At 37.1% G+C, this 23,740-nt stretch overlaps 3 protein-coding genes across 3 annotated transcripts in view; all 3 read right to left on the reverse strand.

The window, feature by feature from the left end:
• The window catches only part of LOC140226684 (uncharacterized), a 493,686-nt gene extending 486,746 nt beyond the window's left edge, over nucleotides 1–6,940 (reverse strand). The window contains exons 1-5 of the mRNA XM_072307124.1: nucleotides 6,851–6,940; nucleotides 6,200–6,370; nucleotides 5,498–5,665; nucleotides 4,764–4,931; nucleotides 4,057–4,224 (exon numbers count right to left, since the gene is read on the reverse strand). Of these exons, the coding sequence (XP_072163225.1) occupies nucleotides 4,057–4,224; nucleotides 4,764–4,931; nucleotides 5,498–5,665; nucleotides 6,200–6,370; nucleotides 6,851–6,940 (765 nt within the window). The remainder of the gene's footprint in view (nucleotides 1–4,056; nucleotides 4,225–4,763; nucleotides 4,932–5,497; nucleotides 5,666–6,199; nucleotides 6,371–6,850) is intronic.
• A 5,939-nt stretch (nucleotides 6,941–12,879) lies between these two features.
• On the reverse strand, nucleotides 12,880–14,740 carry LOC140226529 (uncharacterized). Its single transcript, XM_072306979.1, has 3 exons — nucleotides 14,651–14,740; nucleotides 13,893–14,059; nucleotides 12,880–12,979 (listed from the first exon to the last, which is right to left on the reverse strand). The coding sequence occupies exons 1-3, from the start codon at nucleotides 14,738–14,740 to the stop codon at nucleotides 12,880–12,882; spliced, it is 357 nt and encodes a 118-aa protein (XP_072163080.1).
• Nucleotides 14,741–21,129: 6,389 nt separating this feature from the next.
• LOC140226685 (uncharacterized) lies at nucleotides 21,130–22,798 on the reverse strand. The gene is made up of 2 exons (XM_072307125.1): nucleotides 22,295–22,798; nucleotides 21,130–21,936 (listed from the first exon to the last, which is right to left on the reverse strand). Exons 1-2 carry the CDS (start codon nucleotides 22,796–22,798, stop codon nucleotides 21,130–21,132), a joined length of 1,311 nt encoding a protein of 436 aa, XP_072163226.1.
• Between the last annotated feature and the right edge of the window lie 942 nt (nucleotides 22,799–23,740).

Here is a 23,740-nt window from a genome sequence, read left to right on the forward strand (position 1 = left end):
GAGATCGGACGAACTTTGTTGTGAGTGTAGTGACATATTTACGCTAGAACGTATGTACATGCACAACACACATACACACACACATACACACACACACACACAAACACACATACACAGATAGTACTACTACTACTACTACTATAGATAGATCGCTGCATGTGTACATACTCAGAGAGTAGGGCTGTGCGAGTCTAAGGGTGCGTTTATAAGATTTTTCTTCTGGCCATAAACAGTGTTTTGAAGCACTGTTTATGGCCAAACAGTGATTCTAGCTCGAAAAAAAATTCTTATAAACGCTCGCCGTGATTTGAAACAGTGTTTTGAAACACTGTTTGTAAACGCACAAAATAGTGCGTTTACAAAGTGTTTCTGTAGAATCAGTGCTTCAAAAATATTATAAACGCAACCGCGATCGCAAACACTGTATATGTGACGTCACAATGCCTTGCGCGCACCCTGTTTGACCTTTTGCCGAGGAAAAACTGCGCAGAGTGAGTTGCGCAATGGCACAGTCTGAGCGAGTGCCCGAGCACGCTCGGAGAAAAAATCTTATAAACGCTCTCCTGACGAAAGTGTGATTTGAAACAGTGTTTCAAAACAATGTTTCGAAAAAGTGATTCTAGGCCCGCAAAATCTTATAAACGCACCGTTGGTCTCACTAATCAAGTCCATTCATTGTGTACAAGTTGGCCAAGCTGGAAGTCAGTGCGCTTGCGCACTTCAGTCTTTCAGCTCAACTTATTTATAATTCATGTCCTGTAGCCTTTCCATGTACGAAAAAAATATTCGCAACCAGGACATCATATAGCGTCAGTGTGTAAGGTTTGGCATTGCACAGATATTCGTGGCGGAGGATGATAATAATGATGCAGTAGCCGAGATGTCATTATGATGCAGCAGCCGAGATGCCAGGTCCTCCAATGTGTGTCAATGGAGAAAAACTCTCATTTCTGGCTCATGTATAAATCCCTGAGGAATGAAATTTCCACTGAAATCAAGGAAGCCAAAAATGATTACATAAATGCTTTATTAAGTGAAAATGGTGGTACTCCGAACGCCATGTGGAAAACAGTAAAGCTTATTTCATCATCGAAGAATGAAAATCAAAATCTTGAGTTAAATGGTGAAGAAGTGTCTGATGCAGAAGAAATAGCTCAACAATTCAATGATTACTTTGTAAATTCTGTTGATATGTTGTTTTATCCAACAAACTTTGATATCCGTGAAAATAGCGGTGGTATTAATGAGTTTTATAATGAAAGGGCTGTTGGTTATGTTCCCCCTGACATCTCATTTGATCTCCCTGATGTGACAGATGAATTTATTGTTAATGAAATCAACCGTATTCCAGTTTAAAAAGCCGCTGGTCCTGACGATGTTTCTACAAAATCATTGAAATATGCTTGCAATGCCCCGAATGTAATTCAAAGCTTAACGCATATTCTTAATTTATCATCGGACCAGGGTGAATTTTTGGAAGATTGGAAAATCGCACGAGTCCAACTCATACACAAAGCCGGAAGTAAATCAAGTGTTGAAAATTATCGACCTGTTTCATTATTATCAAGATTGTCTAAGATACTAGAAAAAAAATTGTTAATGTATAATTTCAAGATTATTTGATCGGAAACAAGGTATTATCAGATAGACAGTTCGGTTTCCGACCTAATCATTCGTGCGAAACCGCCTCTCTTTGTATGGTTGATCAGTGGTCTCGGAATGTAGATCACGGATACGTAAATGGTGTTGCATTTATTGACATGAGAAAAGCTTTTGATGAAGTAAACCACGAAATATTGTCACTGAAATTGAAGTCTGTGGGTTGCACAAATAGAAGTGTACGATGGTTTACTTCATATTTGAAAGGTAGAAGTCAATTTGTATCTGTAAAAGGGGGGAAAAAATCATCCATTAGAGTAATACAACACGGAGTTCCACAGGATTCACTGTTAGCGCCAACACTTTTCTCCATATTCATTAATGATTTACCCATGAGTATCCACAACGGAGAGATGTTTCTTTTCGCAGACGACGCGACTTTATCTGTGCGAGGTAGAAGCGTGGATGAAATTCAGTCAAAACTGAACCATGCTCTTGAGGAGGTTTACATATGGACCCCGCCCCCCCCCCAAAAAAAAGAAGATAAACCGCTTCTGAATATAAATAAAACTAAACTAATGGTAATTAGGTCTAGGCAAAAAGTTGAACCTTTAAATGTCAGCAGATTATATGTACAGATAAGATCAACCCCAGTTGAATGTGTTTCTCAGTATAAATGTCTTGGAATTGTGATAGACAATAATTTGCAGTTCAACAAGCATGTTGATAGAGTCGCCCTGCAAGTAAAGCAAAAAATAGGTATTCCTAGAAGGCTCAAGGGAGCTTTCAACACTCGCTATCTCAGCATATTATACTGGGGTTATATCCTTCCACATGCCTTGTATTGTTGCAATGTATGGACCAACAGGTCACAACAAAATTACGAAACCATCAACAGGTTACACAAGCGAGCCGCTTACATTATAGCTGGCTGCTCATGGGAAACCCCATCCGCGCAAGTGCTCAATCAACTTAACTGGCCAACGTTACAAACATTATATTCAAAAGCAATGGCATGTATGACATTTAAATGTGTGCACCATCTTGCACCGTTTTTACTCGCAAATAAGTTTGTTATGCATGGATGCAGTAGCCCAACGCGTTACACGCAACTCGGGGCAGTGCAAACTTGAGATCCCGAGATGTAATACCGAATTTTACAGGAGATCATTTGTGTGCACAGCGGTATCTCACTGGAATAATTTGCCATTAGAGACACGATGTTCGCCAACTTAGGTTTGTTCAAAAGCAGATTATGATATGTGTGAATCTAGAGACACGATGTTCCCCCAACTTAGAATTGTTCAAAAGGAGCCTATGATATGTGTGTTTTATTATCGAGATTTTTTTTTTCATTTTAAATCAATGACTAACACGGTCTTTCACAGTTTTATCGGTTGTTTGAATTGTGCAATAAATATTATTATTGTAGTTTTTCCCAATTCATTTTTGTTCATTTAGAAACGTAGTATTTACATGTCTTTGAAATTGTTCTATAGGCGTTATATGTTTGATTTGATTGTATTGAATGTATATAATATTTTCTCTTATTCTATGTTTGTTAGTACTCTCAAAAAAATCGAGTGACAATATTCACTCTTAAAAGAGTGAATAGAAAAAAAAGAGTGGATTTAGAGTGAAGTTGGAGTGAATTTTGAGTGAAAATGTCTATTTTCACTGGTTTTAGAGTGACCTCAGGGATCACTCCAAAATCTTCGAGTGATCCTTGAGGTCACTCCAAAATGAGTGAAACTGAACATTTTCACTCAAAATTCACTCCAATTTCACTCTAAATCCACTCTTTTTTGTATTCACTCTTTTAAGAGTGAATATTTTCACTCGATTTTTTTTAGAGAGTAAATGTAATTCTGGAATGTTTTATGTGTTGTGTTTTTAAAGGGCCCCGATGAAAACCAGCAAGTGCTGACTTGGGCTACCCTTTTTAAATATGTGAAATAGATAGAATAAATAAAATAAAAAATCATTGATTCCAGCTATACAGCACAAAAAAGTAAACATACATCCCCCAAGCAAGAGACAAAACATTCTGCTCCTCGGATGGGACATACCCGAGGTGCCGTGTATGAGAGAGTCACAACTCATGCACGAAAAAGATCCCGCTTCATTTATTCATCGCAAAGAGCAAGGTGTCTAACCCGGTAAAGTGGTCCCACCTTACATCCAACCAGACCCCATCAGAGACCAGCTTAGTGCAGCCGAATATGGGCTATCCAGCCATCTTCTCAAATTGAAATGACAAACGAACAAACAAATAAACAAACAAAGAGGGTGAAAACAAGACCACATTCCCTTGGGAGAGTACGGGATAGACACACGTACTAATTCACATCGGTGCCTCCCCTTCAGTGAAAAAGAGATAACAAGGAACGCATTTCTTTTGTCCACTCTCGACATTACATTGGAGATAAATAAGCTGTAGAATGAAATGTGAGATACCCTTGCTCCTGATGCTGATTCGGCGAGGGCGGCAAAGAATTGGTCTGCTATCCTCACATCACTTAGCTCCAAAGTCTTAAGGTTTGGCATGGTACAGATACTCGTGGCGTAGGCTTGTGATGCATCAGGCGAAATTGCAGGTCCTTCAACGTGTATCATTGATTCCAACTATGTAGTACAGTAAGAGGGTGAAAAAAGACACATGTAAGAAATCATTTAAATGCCTCCCCAGAAAACAAACAAACACAAATACACACACACGTCATAATTTCAATCACGTGATAAGTTATTTGTCAGGATTAAACACAAGCTTTATTACAAAATTTACCACGTAAACCAATACAGGTTAAGAAAATGATACAAGTGTAAAATGAAGGAATAATTGTGTAATGGCATACAGGATAATTGTGGGGCTATCAATGTTTTGCCTTGTCGATTTTCATCAGAGACTTCCACTGACAAAAATGGTTTAGAATTGTTACAGGAAGAACCCACAGCCTGTTATGCCTTTATGTCAAATAAACTTTCATCTTCTGTTGAAAAGACTCGTAAAAGAATCTTTTTTTTCTTTTTATTTTTTAACACGGACAACATTATCAAACATTGGATTTTCTCTACTATGAACATAATTCACAAACACAGAACTCTGCTCTTTTGTTCTGTGTAAGACTTTACATTGGAAATAAACTGTATACAATGTGAGATACCCTTGCTCCTGTTGATGATTCGGCGAGGGCGGCAAAGAACTCGTCTGCTATTCTGACATTACGTAGTTCCAGAGTCTCAAGGCTTTGCATGGTACAGATACTCATGGCGTAGGCTTGTGATGCATCAACTGAGATGTTTCGTCCACTAAAGTGTTTTATTGATTCCAGCTATGCAGTGCATTACGAGGGTGAAAAGAAAACAAAGTAAGATCCCATTTAAGTGCTTCCCCCGAAAAAAAAAGAAACCGAAACAAAGCACAAAAACAAACTCACAAGTCACACAATAACGTGATAATAACGCAATCTGTCAGGTTATATAACGACAAGGTTTATTTCTTTATCAGAGTATTTATGTCACATATAAAGCATAGCAGATTAAAAAAAAAATGATGCGAATGAGAGATGAAGAAATAATTGTGTAATGACATACAGGATATTCATTTTGAGGCAATACGTAGCTCGCCTTTGCGAATTTCATAAATGATTACAAGGGACAAAATAAATTTAAATGTATCTGAAAGAACAACAGCCTGCAATGCTCTGTTCATATGTCAAAGAAACTTTAAGCTTTTTTTTTTTTGTGGAAAGACTAAAAAAGTCCTTGAACCACGGAAAACCTTATCAAACATTGTATTTTTTCTTCTATGAACATAAGAAAACACAGGACTCTGCTTTTTTATTCAGTGCATGACATTACGTTCGAGATAAACAAACTATCGCGCAAAGTGAGATACCCTTGCTCCTGATGCTGATTCGGTGAGGGCGGCAAAGAACTCGTCTGCTATTCTGACATCACGTAGCTCCAGAGTCTTAAGGTTTGGCATGGTACAGATACTCTTGGCGTAGGCTTGTGATGCAGCAACCGAGATGTCAGGTCCTTGGATGTGTGTTATTGATTCCAGCTATGCATTACAGTAAGAAGGTGAAAAGAAGACACAAGTATGTTTCCCATTTATGTGCCTACCCAGAAAAAAAAAAAACCGAAACAAAGCACAAATCAAACACACAAATCACATAATAACGTGATGATTACGCAATTTGTCAGCTTTCTTACTTTATCAGAGTATGTCACATGTAAAGCATAGCAGATTAAAAAATGATACGAATGAAAGAAGATGGAATAATTGTTTAATGACATACAGAATAATTATTGTGAGGCTATATGTGTCTCGCCTATGCGACTTTCATAAGAGATTACCAGGGACAAAAATGATTTAGTTGTAACTGAAAGAACCACAGCCAGCAATGCTTTTATTTCAAAGAAACTTTCAGCTTCGGTTGAAAAGACTAAAACAGTTTTCAAACCACGGAAAACCTTATCAAACAGTGTATTTTCTCTACTTTGAATATAAGATAACACAGAACTCTGCTCTTTTGTTCAGTGTTTGACGTTACATTTAGTAGAGATAAACAAATTATCACGCAATATGAGATACCCTTGCTCCTGATGCTGATTCGGAGAGGGCGACAAAGAACTCGTCTGCTATCCTGACATCAAATAGCTCCAGAGTCTCAAGGTTTGGCATGGTACAGATACTCGTGGCGTAGGCTTGTGATGCAGCAGCCGAGATGTCATCAAATCCTTCAATGTGTTTTATTGATTTGAACTATAGAGTACAGTAAGAGGGTGAAAAGAAGACACAAGTAAGATCCCATTTAAGTGCCTCCCCCCCCCCAAAAAAAAACAAAGAAGAAAAGAACACACAAGACACATTGACAAGTGATACGCACTCTGTTATGTTTGAACCACAAGCTTTATTACTTTATCAGAGTATGTCAAATATAACCCATTACAAATGAGCAAATGGTACAAATGTAAGATGATGAAATAATGTAATGGCATACAGGATAATTGTGAGGCTATCAATGTTTTGCCTTGTCGATTTTCATTAGAGATTCCCACGGACGAGAATGGCTTAGTTGTAACAGGCTGAACAACAGCTTCTCATGCCTTTATGTCAAAGAAAGTTTCAGGTGGAAAGACTGAAACGTCTTTGTAGCACCGACAACCTTATCAAAACTCTTATATTTTGTTCAGTGTATGACATTACATTATAGATAAGCAAACTGTAGAGCAATGTAAGTACTCTTGCTCTAGATGCTGATTCGGAGAGGGCGATAAAGAACTCGTCTGCTATCCTGACACCAAATAGCTCCAGAGTCGTAAGGTTTGGCATGGTACAGATACTCGTGGCGTAGGCTTGCGATGCAGCAGCCGAGATGTCAGATACTGTCATTGATTCCAGCTATTCAGTACAGTAAGAGGGTAAAAAGAAAACAAAGTAAGATCCCATTTACGTGCCTCCCAGAAAAAAAACCCAACACAAAACAAATACACAAGGCATATAACAACGTCATAGTCGTGCAATCTGCGGGGTTTAAATACGAATTCCATTAATTAGATAATCAGAGTATTTCAGATTTAAAGCAAAGCAATTAACACAAGGCAAGTGCCATAATGTGTCTCGCCCATTCGCGTACAAGAAATTGCAAGCGAATGGGATATAACAGATAAAAAAGAGATATAACAGATAAAAAGAGATATACAAGGGTAAAGATGCCAAAAAAATTAACATTGGGCCCTTAAAGTTCGTTGACCCCTGTCTGTAACCTTTGACCATTTGGTGACCATCCACTCACCAAGGGACATCTACCATCCAAGTTTGGTCACAAATGGACCTATGGATCAAAAGTTATGTCCCATAAAGAAACGCGCCATAAAAAAAAAAAAAAACAACTTAACATTGGGCTCTAAAAGTTCGTTGATCCATGCTTGTGACCATTGACATTGTGGTGACCATCTACTACCCAAGGGACATCTACCATCCAATTTTAGTCACAAATGGAGTTTGTGACTAAACTTGGCTGGTTGGATGAGATCAAAAGTTATGACCCATACTAGAAATGCGGCATAAAAACTTAACATTGGGCTCTAAAACTTCGTTGACCCCTGCTTGGCCTTTGACTTTGTGGTGATCATTCACTCCCCAAGGGACATACGCCAACCAAGTTTGGTCATAAACAGACCTATGGATCAAATGTTATTACCCAAAATAGAAACGCGCCATAAAGACTTAAAATTGGGCTCTAAAAGTTCGTTAACCCCTGCTTGTAACCTTTGACCTTGTGGTCATCATCCACTCCCCAAGAGACATCTACCATCCAAGTTTAGGCACAAACGGACCTATGGATCAAAAGTTATGACCCATATAAATAGACATGCGCCATAAAAACTTAACATTGAGCTGTAAATGTTCATTGACCCCTGCCTGTGAGCTTTGACCTTGAGGTGACCTTCATGTGACCATGCACTACAAAACGATCAGAAAGTCGCACACACTGATTTTGTGAGGAGACTGAAAATAGGTGAAATGGGTCAACCTAACCCATCTTGACTTTTTCATATTTTCTTCTTCTACATTATGTTACAATGTGGGATCATAAAATGGGCAGGAACGTGTGTTTTTTAGCAGTTTATCTTGAATCTTTTGGTAGAATAGTGTGATTAGGTGTGTTTTTACAGTCCCTTTTTCATTTCTTTAAAACCTTGAACACACTCTTCACTTTCAACTCCAATAACTTTTGAAAGGACGATGTTACTACTTTGAAAGTTGGCATCAATTGTAAACAGAATGTGTTAATACGGCACTCTCAATTTCAATTTAATCTGATAATCCCTTCATTGTTGTTACTCTGGTGATTTACATCCTGTTTTTGTCCCATTCGTTGCACAGCCAGCACGGCTTGGTACAGATTTAGCGCTCGAATAGACAATGCACTTCAGAGCCTCTTTTCTCAGTTCACACTTTTCCTGAGTGTGTGTGTTCTTTCCAATATTTAGATAGGTTAGGAGAGTCCATTTGATATGAGTTATACAACATGTTAAAACTTAAAGTCTGCTCTTTTAGAATATGCTCTTAAAGATAATATGAAATTTTGGTACCTCAAAAGTTTCCCTGAATTTCCTTGTCTTAGTTTGTGTTTCAGGTTAAAGTACCTTTTATATAACTAACACTGTGAGACTTACTCGCCTCAAAGTGCTCTCATGCCTTAGTAATCATGCAATTAACTGCGACCAGCAGCCCCATATGCATAGCGACCAGCAACCCCTACATAGCGTAACGGAGCTTCGCATTGTAGCATTCAGGATCATGACAGATTTAGTAACGCGGGTAAATATCAACTTAAAATCCGAAAAATTTCTTCAATTTGATGACTTACCAATTATGCTGAAGTATTTAAAACAGGCTTCGGGCAACTTTTGGTTCTGCCAATAGTCCCTTTCTGTTCGAATTGATGACTGAATGTGATTCGGTCGAGAGGACCTTGGGAGAGCTACATACACTGAATACTACGGCCAGCGTATGCGCACACATCACCTGCGCACAAATTTCAAATCCATGAACGGATAGATATCTGTGTGCCCATGCGCTGGCCGTCAATTCAGTGTAGTTCTCCAAAGGTCCTCTCGACCGAGTCACATTCAGTCGTAACTGAAAGAACCACATCCTGCCATGTATGGCGCTTGATAAACAGAGCTTATCGTTAAACTTAGTTTTTCGATAACGTACTTTATCGATAAACTTAGTTTATCGATAAACTTAGTACATTGATAAACTCTGTTTATCACGTGAAAAACTTAGTTTATCAAGCGATAAACTAGGTTTATCGAGAAACTCTGTTTATCGAGTGAAAAACTAGGTTTATCGCGATAAAGTTATCCCAAGTTTCTCCTTCGCGATGTGACAGATGATCTCTGAAGTGTATTTCTGATTTCCCGCATATAAAGGGTATTAAAATTGCTCATTTGAATATAAGGAGTTTGAAAATAAGGTGATGGATCTGAAACAATTTTTGATCGAAAACCCTTATGATATATTCGGTATCTCCGAGACTTGGTTACATGATGATATTGCAAACGACATGATCTCCATAGATGGATTCAATTTTGAGAGACTGGATAGAAATGGTCATGGTGGAGGAGTTGGGTGTTATGTCAACAGCAAATTTTCATATGTACGAAGAAATGACTTAGAACGAAGCGAGAGTGAAATATTATGGTTGGAAATAAAGCGCGTAAATGGCAGTTCATTATATATCAGTATTCTTTACAGAAAGCCTGATGCACACAAGTCATTTTTTGCCGCTCTCGAAGAGTCAGTTGACAAGGTATTATCCTTGTCAAATAACGTCATGATATTGGGAGATTTCAATTGTGATATGAGTGCGAAAAATAATTTATCAAAGAATATCTTACAGTTTTGTGCCACTACACAAATGAGACAAATCATCGAAGAACCAACCAGAGTAACACCTCGCAGTAAGTCTCTGATAGACTTAATACTTACTTCGCACTCAATGAAAATCGTTAAGTCAGGCGTACAGTGCATTGGCTTCAGTGATCACTCTTTGATTTTTTGTTTCAGTTATTCAAGGTAAAAGCCGTCCCTTTTCACCAAAGATCAGCAAAATTAGATCGTTTCGTTTCTTTGATGAAGAGATGTTTCAAAAAGATTTAAATTACCTGGACTGGATTTCCTTTTACTCAGGAGAAAAATCCGTTCAAGAATTATGGGATATGTTCAAATCTATGTTTAGCTCATTAAGCAATAAACACGCTTGGATAACAGAAGAATATATAAAGCTGGCCCGTGAACGTGTTTTCTACAGAAAAAAGTTCAGAAAAACTGATTCCGAATCTGATTGGCAAAAATTCAAGTTTATCGAAATAGAGCTAATAATTTGAATAAACGTTTAAAACAAGGTTATTATAAAGAAGCATTTTTTTCGTGTGGCAATGATGTTCATAGAAATTGAAAGATTTTACGGAATCTTTTGCCAAATAAAAGAAGTGAAACAGAGCTCAAGCTCCTCGTAAATGATGAAGTGGTTAATGATGGCAGTACGGTAGTGAATATTCTTAATGAAGCTTTTAATAACGTGTGTGAAAGATTTAAAAATAACACCAAGTCCCCAGATACAAGTGTCAACACTATGAAAACTTTGGCTCAAGTAAGCACAGAGTTCCAATTCAAAGAAATATCTGTTGAATTTGTAAAAAAATGAACTACTTAACATCGATTGCAAAAAAGCTATGGGTATTGATGGCCTACACCCAAAAATGTTAAAATTGCCAGCTGGTTATATTTGTGAACAGATAACTTTTATATTCAATCGATCATTACAAACATCTCAAATTCCGGCAGAATTTAAAAAGGCTCGAATTACACCGGTATATAAAGGTGGAACATATGACATCAATAATTTTCGACCAATATCAATACTTCCCATTTCATCAAAAGTTTTGGAAAAAGCAGTACATGAACAGTTGTATATTTATCTAAATGAAAATAAATCATTATCTTCACAACAGTCTGGATTTAGGCCATCACATTCGACCGCAACGTGCGTAACCGATATAGTTGATTTTTTGTTAGAAAATATGAACAGGGGACATCTTACAGGGGCAATATTTTTGGACTTGAAAAAAGCGTTCGATGTAATTCCCGATAGTAAGATTCTTGAAAAAATGACATATTATGGTATTTCAAGTCGATAGTATGATTGGTTTAAATGTTATTTTCATGAAAGATTGCAGTGTGAATCTGTAAATGAATATACATACAAGTGATTATGTAGTTATGAAATCGGGGGTACCCCAGGGGTCCATCCTTGGTCCTCTGATTTTCTGTTTGTATATTAATGATATTTGCAGTTTGAAATTTAATGCTTCTACTAAACTGTCCTTACATGCGGACGATACTGCAGTGTTTACTAATGGACTTATTTTTTTTTTACAAATTCAAAAAATTCTACAAAATGATTTTGATCTAATTACACGATGGTTGTAATGTAATGATTTGATATTGCATTCAGAGAAAACTAAAGTAATGTTTTTTGGTTCGAAAAGAAAATTGAGAAATAAAGCACCTTTAATAATCTATAATGATACTGAATTAGAAATCATTGATACTGTTAAATATTTGGGAGTTATATTAGATCCCTAATTATTGTGGAATGATCATATACTGCATGTACGTGGAAAGATATCTAGAGCAATAGGATGCATCCGTCGTATAAAAAATCTGTTACCCCCACAAAATGTTGATTAATTTATATTTTGCTTTTATATTGCCACATATTGATTACTGTTGTACGACATGGGGTAGTTGTTCTAAGACTAATGTGCAAAAATTACAAAGAATGCAGAATAAATATGCGCGCTTAGTATTTAATGTTAATTGTTATACTCCTCAGTGCTCTCTGCACACCACTTTAAACTGGCTCTCGGTAGAAGAAAGAATCAAGTTACAATATTGCATACTCACCTTCAAAATCCGTCATAATCTGGTACCTACTTATTTAAATCCTCTAATCACTTCTTATTCAGCAAATTATTACAAAAAAAAAGATACTCTAAGAATTGCACTCTATCAATACCTTACCCAAAAGCCGAATATAAGAAACGTTCATTTTCGTACACCGGTAGCTCTCTTTTCAACAAACTCCCCATTGAAGTACAACTGTCTTCGTCACTGACTATATTCAAAACAAATTGTTTAAGCTGATTTCTTTTATTTGTTTATGTCATTAATCTGTAATTGTGTGAATCATGTTACTACAAGTGTATTTGTTTTTTATTTTTTTGTATATACAGGGCGCCATTGTAAAGCAGTAAGCAAACTGAATGTGCCTACCCTGTATAATTTTTAATAGAAAACATGAATAAATAAATAAATAAATAAATAAACTTAGTTTTTCAGTCGATAAGCAGAGTTTCTCTCGAAAAACTGAATTTTGAGTGAACATGCTCATTTTCACTCATTTTGGAGTGACGTCAGGGATCACTCCAAAATCTTCGAGTGATCCCTGACGTCACTCCAAAATGAGTGAAAATGAGCATTTTCACTCAAAATTCACTCCAATTTCACTCGAAATTCACTCTTTTTTGTATTCACTCTTTTTACAGTGAACATTTTCACTCGATTCTTTTTAGAGAGTATGACATTAGATTGGAGATAAACAAACTTTCACGCAACGTGAGATACCCTTGCTCCTGATGCTGATTTGGCGAGGGCGGTAAAGAACTCGTGTCTTATTTTGACACCATATAGCTTCAGAGTCTAAGGTTTGGCATAGCACATATACTCGCGGCGTAGGCTTGTGATGCATCGGCCGAGATTGCAGGTCCTGTAAAGTGTGTTATTGATTCCAGCAGATGCAGTGTAGTAACAGGGTGAAAAGAAAACAATGCAAGATCCCATTTAAATGCCTCCCAAGAAAAACAAAAACAAAAATACAAAGTACAAAACAAACACACACAAGGCACAAAATATATAAATGAAACAATTTTTCATTACTTTATCAGAGCATTTTACATGAAAAGCATAGCAGATTAAAAATCTGCGGTGAGTTGGCTCAATCGGTAGCGCGTCTGCCTCACGATCACGCGGCCCGGGTTCGAACCCGAGTCTGGACTGAGCAATGTTGTGTGTAAACATACCGTCCCCTCTGGCAAGAGGCAAAACACTCTGTCCCTCGGCTAGGACATAAAATGGAAGTCCCGTGTATGAGAGAGTCACAGCTCATGCACGTAAAAGATCCCGCTTCATTCATTCATCGCAAAGAGCAGGGTGTCTAACCCGGTGAAGTGGTCCCACCCCACATCCAACTGGACCCCATGGAAGACCAGCTTAGTGTAGCTGAATATGGGCTATCCAGCTATCTTCACAGATGGAAAATGAACAACAACAACAACAACAACAATATGATACAAAATTATGCAAGATGAAGGAATAATGGTTATTGTGTAATGGCATACAAGATATTGTTGTGAGGCTAAATGTGTCTCGCCTTTGCGACTTTCATAAGAGATTAGCAGGGACAAAATAAATTTAGTTGTAACTGAAAAAAAAGCCTGCAATGCTTTCATGTTAAAGAAACTTTCAGTTTCTGTTGGAAAGACTAAAAAAGACAACGACGGATAAAAAAGATAAAGACGGACAACATTATCAAACATTGTACTTTCTCTACTATCAACATAAGATAACACAGAACTCTGCTCTTTTGTTCAGTTTATAACATTACATTGGAGATAAACAAACTTTGTATCACGCAATGTGAGATACCCTTGCTCCTGATGCTGATTCGGCGAGGACGGCAAAGAATTCGTCTGCAATCCTGGCTTTCTCTAGCTCCAGAGTCTTAAGGTTTGGCATGGCACAGATACTCTTGGCGTAGGCTTGTGATGCAGCAACCGAGATGTCAGGTCCTTTAATGTGTTTTATTGATTCCAGCTATGCAGTACAGTAAGAGGGTGAAAATAAGACACAAGTAAGATCCCATCTGAGTACCTCCACAGAAAAAAAAAACCCAAAAACAAAACAAAACAAAGCAAAAAACAAACAAAAACAAAATAAACAATCACACAAGGTACACAATCATATGATAATCAACGAATCTGTCAGTTTTCCACCACAAGTTTTATTTATTAGATAATGTCTCATGTAAGCCATAACAGATTTAACAAATGATTCAAAATGATGTGAGATGAAGAAATAATAATGTGAAATGGCATACATGATAATTGTGAGGCTATTTATAATTCGCCTTGTCGATTTTCATAAGAGAATACCAAGGACAAAAATGGTCTAAATAGTTGCAACTGAAAGACCCACAGCCTGCCATGCCATTATGTCAAAGAAACTTTCAGTTTCTGTGGGAAACACTTAATAAAAAGGCTTTGTACCATGGACAATTACCCTATACTAGAATATTGTATTTTCTCTATTATAACATACATAGGACATAAATACAGATCTCTGCTCTTTTCTTCAGTGTTTGACATAACATTTGGGATAAACAAACTGTAATGTAATGTGAGATACCCTCGCTCCTGATGCTGATTCGGCGAGGGCGACAAAGAACTCGTCTGCTATCCTGACTTTCTGAACCTTCAGAGTCTTAAGGTTTGGCATGGCACAGATACTGGTGGCGTAGGCTTGTGATGTGTCGACCGAGATGTCAGGTCCTTCCTCGTGTTTTATTGATTCCAGCTACGCAGTACAATAAGAGGGTGTAAATAAGACACACGTAACATCCCGTTAAGAGCCTCCACTGAAAAAAAAAATCAAAACAAGATAAAGCAAAACAAACAAAAAACAAGCACGAAAGTCTTACGATAATTAAGGAATCTGTCAGTTCTAACCACAAACTTTATTTATTAAAGAATTACACATGTAAGCCATAACAGGTTAACAAATGATACAAAATGATGTAAGATGAAGGAATGTTTGTGTAATGCGTATATGATATTTGTGAGGCTATTCATGTTCAAGTTCAAGTTCAAGCTCAAATTGTATTCGTTTTTCCACAATGAAACGATATATAAAAGTACTTCTTGACAGAAACAATGCATGTAAATTCGTACAGAGAATTGTCATGTTATTTGTTATCGGTTGCCAAACAGTCAAGCGTTGTGCTTATTATTGGCAATCGTTCTGTATGCAAATTATTAACATGTTACTTATGTAATTATACTACAGATGTGTTGTATAAATGATGAAAATGATGAAAATTGTTGAAAGTATACTACCGGTATTTTGTACTATGTTAATGAAATTTCAGCATGTTGATGTATTTGAAAAAAAAGATGGCATACAGAGAATAAATCAAATCAAATCAAATCAAATCAAATAATGGAAAAAACGAAACAGTAGTTAGAGATTACAATAACTGCTTAGGTACCGAAAGTGAAATAATTGTCAATATGTACTGAGTGAAAAAACAGGAGGCACCCGCCAAAAAGACAATGCTTGTAGAGTGTGAGCCCCCTTGTAAAATTTCGATGCAAAAATTTATTGAAAACAGCAACAAAGTGGCACAAAAAGTTTGGCATGAACGTTTGGCAGCCCACTAAGAGACAGACGGACAAACAGCTACATACACAACAACAACGAACAAAATCATGAGCATGAGACAAGACTGGGAGAGCAACAAGACTACTTGTAGGAAAAAAAAACTGACTTAACGACACGAGAGGAAACAAGACTATAGCGTGACAAGGAGGTAACATAATAGACAGGAATATGCAACAGAGACAAGGATCTTCGGAGGTTTGAAGAAGAAAGACAAGAAAAAAAGAAAAAAAAAAAGAATATACAACAAACCCTTCAACTGCAAAGTATAGGTTAAATAATATCTTATAGTCAAACCTTAGGTAATAGCAACAATAATAATAAGAACAGCAATGCAAATTTCGCGGACGGGTAACAAAATAAGCATATAAACTAATCTGAATATGGGGGTCGTCATCATAGGATTGTACACGAAAAAGAACCCCCCCCCCCAAAAAAAAAAATAAAACAAAAAAACAACCTTCAATCTAATTTCAAATGAGTATAGTATAGAAGGAAATGAAACCAAATATGTTTTGGGAGTATCTTAAGGCCATTTAAGATCAATTACTATTGAGTATTCTGTTCAGAAATCTAGGGAAAGACGTAATCACGAAAAATATTTATCAAATAGACTGAAGAATTTCGATGAACATAATATTATTTCAATTAATCCAGATTCCGATGCTCAAAGACAAATTGATGAATGTAAACAAGAGTCGGAACACTTTTATGAAATTAAAACGAAAGGTTACATTATACGTTCAATGGCTAATTGGGTTGAATATGGAGAACGAAATTCAAAATATTCTATTAACTTAGAAAAAAGAAATCAGCGTTTAAAAGCTATAACAACCTTATCCACTGAGGTTGGTGTGATTTTGAATTCCATAAAAGATATACTTAACGCTGAAGTTTTTTTTTCTTTGAAATCCTATATGCCAGTGAAAGAACTCCCATTATTGATTTAAATGGATTTGCATTATTAATTCAAGATAATTTAACCCTAAAATTATCAGATGATTTGCAATTAAAATGCGAAGGCCCAATTTCTTTGCAAGAATGCATTGATGCCCTTAAAACTATGCCCAATAACAAGACCCTTGGAACTGATGGTTTTCCTTCTGAATTTTATAAGTCTTTCAATCAAGACCTTGGTCCCTGTTTAATCAAAAGTTTTCATTATTCTTTTGTTCATAAGAAATTAACAGTTGATCAAATGAGAGGTGTTATAGATCTCATTCCTACAAAAGATAAAGATTTATTATATTTGGAAAATTGACGACCGATATCAATTTTGAATACAGATTATACAATCTTGGCGAAATGTTTGACTCTTCTTCTAAGAAAAAAAAAATGTTTGCCAGAAATTATAAATCATGACCAAACCGGATTTCTTCCAGGGAGATATAATGGAGAAAATATGTGACCCTGCACCACAAAACAAACAAAAAGTTGACAGACATGAATTTTAGTTGAGACAATATTCTGAAAGAGCAGACTTTAAGTTTTAAAATGATGTATAACTCAAACCAATTATACTCTCCTATCCTACCTAAATTTTGGAAAGAATGCAGAAGCTCAGGAAAAGTGTGAAATTAGAAAAGAGGCTCTGAAGTACAGTGTCTAGTCAAGCGCTTGATATTTACCGAACTGTGCTGGCTGTGCGATAAATGGGACAAAAACAAGAAGTACACCACCAGAGTAACAATAATGAGGGGATTATCAGATTAAACTGAAATTAGACATGCGTCATTAACACATTCTGTCCATGATTAAGCCAATTTTGAAAGCAGTAGCACTATCCTTTCAAAAGTTATTAGAGTTGAAAATGAAGAGTGTGTACAAGGTTTTTCAGAAATGAAAAAGGGACTCTAAAGACACACCTAATCACACTATTCTACCAAAAATTTTCGAGATAAACTGCTAAAAAACACTTTCCCACCTGTTTTATGATCCCAAATTTTAGCATAATGTGAAAGAAGACCTGCTCTCTTAGAAAATATGAAAAAGTGAAGATCAGCTAGGCTGACCCATTTCACTTATTTTCAGTCCTCACGCAAAATCAGTGTGTGCGACTATATGTTTGTGTTGTGGTGCACGGTCACATATTCAATTAACACTTGAAATGACTGATTATACAAATAAGACGGATACTCCTGGGTTTATGTTTTTGGCTGATTTCGAAAAGGCATTTGGTAAATTAGAATATAATTTTATTATTAAAACATTGCATTTTGTATAATCTTGGACAAAAGTTCATAACATGGATTGAAATATTGTACACTGATATAATGTCTTGTGTTGTAAACAACGGTCACGCTTCTGATTTTCTTAATTTACAACGTGGTGTTCGACAAGGGTGTTCTTTAAGTCCGTTACTCTATATTTCATGTAGTGAAATACTTGCAATATGGGTCAGAAATGATCTCAACATAAAATGTATTAATGTTTGTGCCCGTGAAATTCTTATTAGCGCTTATGCCGACGACACTACGTTCTTTTTGAAAAATCCAAATTCGTTTTTTTTTTTTTTGTTGTTACAAATATTAGACCAATATAGAATTTTTTCAGGTTTAGCAAACAACCGTCATAAGAGTGAAATTGTGGCTCTTTGCTGTTATAAAGCACATCCTCCCGATATAAGCAACTCCGGTTTTAGTTTTTCTAGTGGACCATTTGAGTTACTCGGAATCACATTCACAATAACTTTAAATGATATGTTTGAGTTGAATTATATACCCCCCAAAAAAGAGGAAATTATTGGAGATGTTGAAAATTTGGTCGCGAAGATAATTATGTAACACCCATCGGGAAAATTGTTCTATTAAAATCCTTGGCTCTTTCTCAATTATCTTTTTTATTTTGTTTTCGGTGTTACCTTCTCCACCAGCACAGTTTATAAAAGAAATAGAACAAATAAAATTGTCTTTTATCTGGGATGATAAACCCAATAAAATTAGTCGGCGTACAATAATTTGAGATTATTGTCAGGGAGGTTAAAAGATGTTTCATTTTTCATCTGTAATTTCTGGACTTAAAATCACATGGGTGAAAAGATTATTATATGATCAAAATAGAAGATAATGGAAATGTTTCTTTGAACATTATTTAGAAATCTTTGGGCACAATATGATTTGGTATTGTAATATGGTCGGAACAGAAACGAAAATCAATTCGATACAAAGTAGTTTTATACGTAGAGTTCTTAAGGCTTGGTGTGAATATATTTTTTACCCCAAGTTATCCGTAGAACAAGTGAAAAACCAAGTAATATGGTTTAATTCATTAATTCCCATAAATAATGATATTGTATTTTAAGAAAACTATGTTCCAAAGGGGAATATTTAAGATTAAACAATTATTGAATGATGTTTTTTGTTTTGTTTTGTTTTGTTTTGTTTTTTAGTTTTGAACAGTTTCGGACTAAATACGGTGTTTGTTTAATTTTTTTAGAACAGTTTTCAGTTATCCATGTAATCCCCTCAGAATGGAAAAAAAAATATATTTAAGAGAAATCAGTAAATGATAATGAAATAAAGACGCAACAAGAGGAAACGATAGATAATTTGTTTAAAAGAATTAAGATATGTCGATATATACATCGAATATTATGTGATAGGATATTTTAACCACCTAAATCAGAAATGAAATGGGAAGAATTTTTTGATCAAAACTTAGATTGAACTAAAACATATAAAATTCCTTATACATCTACTTTAAATCAAAGACTTCGGTATTTTCAGTACAACATTTTACATAGAAATATTTATGTTAACAAATTACTTTTTACAATGGGGCTATCTGACACTCACCTCTGTACGTTTTGTTCGAGCTCCACAGAAACAATTACACATCTGTTTTTGGAATGTGACACTACCCAAAGGTTTATTGCTCAAATACAAGAAATTATGCTAGAGAATAAAATTCAAATTACTAAAAGTTCTTACATACTTGGTTCGACAGAAAATCTAAAATGTTACAAAATGCTTTATTTTTGCGCAAAATATTTCATATTTTCTGTAAGAAATAAAAAGAAATCGTTATGTTATATATTCAAATTTGTCAATTCTTAAAACAAGCACAGAAATTATATAAGTAATTTCTATATATATATAAGTAATTTCTTATAAAGCGCTATGTCCAGTTACAAACTACTCAAAGCGCTTTCTGCTCTCTCTTAAGAAAATAGAAAAGGTACAAATAAATAGTACATTACAATACAGTGCAATACCATACAAAACAATACAATAACATGACAACGCCTAACAGAAGAAAAAAAAAACACACACATAAAAATAGAACCCTAATCATATGACTGAGCAAAAAGATATGCCTTGACATGTCGTTGAAAAGTATCTATGCTGTGTATGTTACGAACATTATCCGGAAGTTTATTCCAAAGTGAAGGAGCCATATGGAGGAAGGCGCGATCCCCGTAGGTTGTCCGAGTTTTGGGAACATGTAGCACCGTCGAAGACGAAGAACGTAGGCTGTAAGCTGACTGCTTTACTGTGACGAAGTCCAGAAGATACTTCGGAGCCATGCAATGTAATGCCTTGAAAACAAGGGTAAGAATCTTGTACTCAATCCTCTTCTTGACTGGAAGCCAGTGGTATTGTTTTAGTATTGGGGTGATGTGAACATTCTTCCTCACACGAGCTAGAACACGGGCGGCACTGTTCTGTACTCTTTGGAGGCGACAGATAGAAGAGTTAGGCAGACCAGCTAATACTGCATTACAATAGTCAATGCGTGACGATACTAGGGCGTGAATAACCTTGACTGCATCAGGTTCAGACAAGAATCTGCGAATTCTTGCAATGTTCCTCAGGTGGTAGTTGGCACTCTTACAGGCACTTGTGATGTGGTCAACTATATTCAATCTGTTGTCTAGGATCACTCCAAGGCCACGAATTGATTCCAAGAGCGACAGATTCTGGCCATTCAGGGAAATGTGCTCCATCTCAAACACAGAGTGTTGGTGTCGGGAACCAATCAGGATCACATCAGTTTTGTCATTATTAAATTTCAGGAAATTGCCACTCATCCAGTCCTGCATTGCCGCCAAGCACTCACGAATTTGCCGACAACAGACCTGATCAGTTATTCCTGGCTTGAAGGCAACATAGAGCTGCGTGTCGTCAGCATACAGATGATAGCTCAGGCCAAAACGTCTTGCTATGTCGCCAAGAGGAGAAGTATACATGGTAATTAGGATAGGTCCCAGCACGGAGCCCTGCGGGACACCACATTCGATGTAGCACTGCTTTGATGAAGAATCCAACAAAGTAACTACTTGGGATCTCAAAGTCAAGTAAGAGTGGAACCATCTGGGAACGTTTCCAGAGATTCCAAAACGATGCGACATTCTCATCAGCAGCAAATCGTGGTCCACAGTATCGAACGCTGCGGATAGATCTAAGAGGACAAGGTGTACCATCTGTTTCTTGTCGAGGGCTAAGAGGATATCATTTGTCACTTTGACAAGAGCAGTTTCCACACTGCCCTGGTTGATATGCGGACTGCAGGTTCTCGAACAGATCATTTCCCTTGAGGTACTTGCACAGGAAATTTCCAACAACTTTCTCAAGAACTTTGGAGACAAACTGTAGTTGCGAAATCGGTCTATAGTTGTCAAGAGAGTCAGGATCAAGAGTAGTCTTCTTAAGCAGGGGTGTGACATGAGCACGCTTGAAGATGTCTGGGACAATGCCAGTTTCAAGGGAAGAGTTAATGATCTTGACGATGATGTCTGCAAATCTCTCCGGGGCCGCTTTCACCATCCACGTTGGAACAGGATCAAGGGCACACGACTTGCAGGGCGAGCTTTTGATGATTTTCGAAACCTCGACTAATGATACGAGTTGGAAGGAGAGCCATGTAGAGGAAGGAGGGTGGAAAGTTTCACGAGCTGTTCCACTGGCAGAGAAATTGGATAGCACATTGCGGATGTTGGATATCTTCTCATGAAAGAAGTCACTAAACATGTTAGCAAGATCTGCTTCACTATCATAGATGGTAGGTAACCTTTTTGATTTTGATCTTCCTAGGAGCTCATTAACCAGACGAAACAGAAGCTTTTGATCACCGTAACAGTCCTTTATCTTCTGCTTGATATGATCTTTCTTGGCTACAGATGCCATATCAGTGAAGATATTTCGTTGCTTTGTAAACTCTTTGCGATCCACAGGGAGTCCTGATTTACGCCAGCGTCTTTCTGCCCTCCTTACATGCCGTTTCTGTTGCTGCAAGTCACCTGTGTACCACGGCACTGGCTGACGTTCAGGTACACGTACAGTTTTCATTGGGGCATGCTTATCCAAAGTACATTTGATTGTGGCATTATAACAGTCGGCAAGATCATTAGCATCAGCTTTGTCCAAAAAAATCCTTCTGATTCAGAGCTGTTTCAATATCGTCGAGGAAGGAAGGAATGTCAACTGAGCGCAGTTTACGAAATTTCTTGTCACATTTCTTGTGAGAAGACTCCCCAAGTCTATAGCAGAAATGAACAGCTGCATGGTCAGAGATAAACGATCCGATCAAAACGTCCTTCGGATCCAGGAACTTAGAAGAACACTTGATTATAATGAGATCGAGGATATGACCTGTCATGTGAGTTGACTGATTTACGAGCTGAATACCGTTGCAGTCATTCAAAAGATTGGCGAACTGGGCAGCTTCCGGATTGTCCAGATTATCTATGTGAATGTTGAAGTCCCCCATAATGATGAAATTATCCTGCCTAGTGACCAGATCTTCCTGAAAAGGGGTGAAATCAGTTAAGAACTGAATCCTGGAGAGTCCATTCTGCGTAGAGGGTGAAGGTCTATAGACTGCGACCAGAAGCGTTGACAAACTAGCAGCCCTAAGATCGAACTCGGCACATTCAAAGCTTTCACATTTCTGTGGAGGTCGCAGCTTGATGCTTATGTGACTTTTAGCTACAATACCAAGACCACCACCAAGACCATTTCTGGGCACTGAGATGAAGCTGTAGCCATCAGGGTCTGGAAGTAACTGTCGAGGGGTGACTTCATCTCCATCCGTCAGCCAGGTTTCAGTAATTACATCAACGTCATGATCGAGGAGAAATGTTTGAATGAGAGTAAGCTTTGTTGCAAACTGAACGTGCATTTAGAACAGCGCATTTTGCAATGGCAAGAGGATGAACATTCACTGATCTACCCCGATTTATATCTTTAGGAGGTATATTTTCTTCGCTTGTTGATGCTGCGTGCCTCTGTTTTCGTCTCCCACCCCTTACGCCTCGATGTCTCCTAATCCGCTTCCATCTTCCCCTTTTTTGAGTGAAGACAAGGGGAGTGTCTGAACATCAAACGTGAAATGATCTCCATCCTTATTCAGTAAACAAGATATTCGGCTTGGGTCCGGATTGAGACGCAGAAGAAAGTCACGATCATATACAATATGGCTTCCCATCGATGTGTGTTAACTTGCAGTTATAACAGAGAGCTGCTTCACGGATGCAGTCAGTACGTGGTTCACACAGTACAGCTGATTGACAGAGAGAAGCAGAGCCAAGATCCAGACAATGGGAAGAATGGGGGATAAACTGATTAAGTCCATGTTGCTGAAGTCACTGCAGAACTAGTGAAAGAACAGGTCCCATTCATGACGAGGATGAGTGAACTTGGATAATGTCCATATACATGCACAGTGAAGGCTGACACTCAGCTAGTATGGCTACTGCAAGCCTGAAGCCAAGTTGTTCTGACTGATAAGACCACAGAAACATGAAACCAATCGTCGAAAAATGTCTAGCAAGTTCCATGTTTCACAACAAAGAGACTGATAGCAATTCTACTCGAGCAACTCTAGTAGAAACAGGTAGAATACATGATCTTGGAGAGAGCAGACAAGGGGGCAGCCTGTTAGGCGCCACACACAAACAACAATTAGACGTATATATGTCTGAGAAAACCAAAGGTTTTGTATCAAATATCAATTGGAATCGTATTTACATTATTTAATTGTTTCGCAGTTGCCCGTCAAATTTCGGTCATTTGTCTGTATGTACTGCATGTGATATTATTTTATTTTGTACCTGAATGTTTA

Source organism: Diadema setosum, chromosome 3, assembly GCF_964275005.1.
Source record: "Diadema setosum chromosome 3, eeDiaSeto1, whole genome shotgun sequence".
Classification (NCBI taxonomy): Eukaryota; Metazoa; Echinodermata; class Echinoidea; order Diadematoida; family Diadematidae; genus Diadema; species Diadema setosum.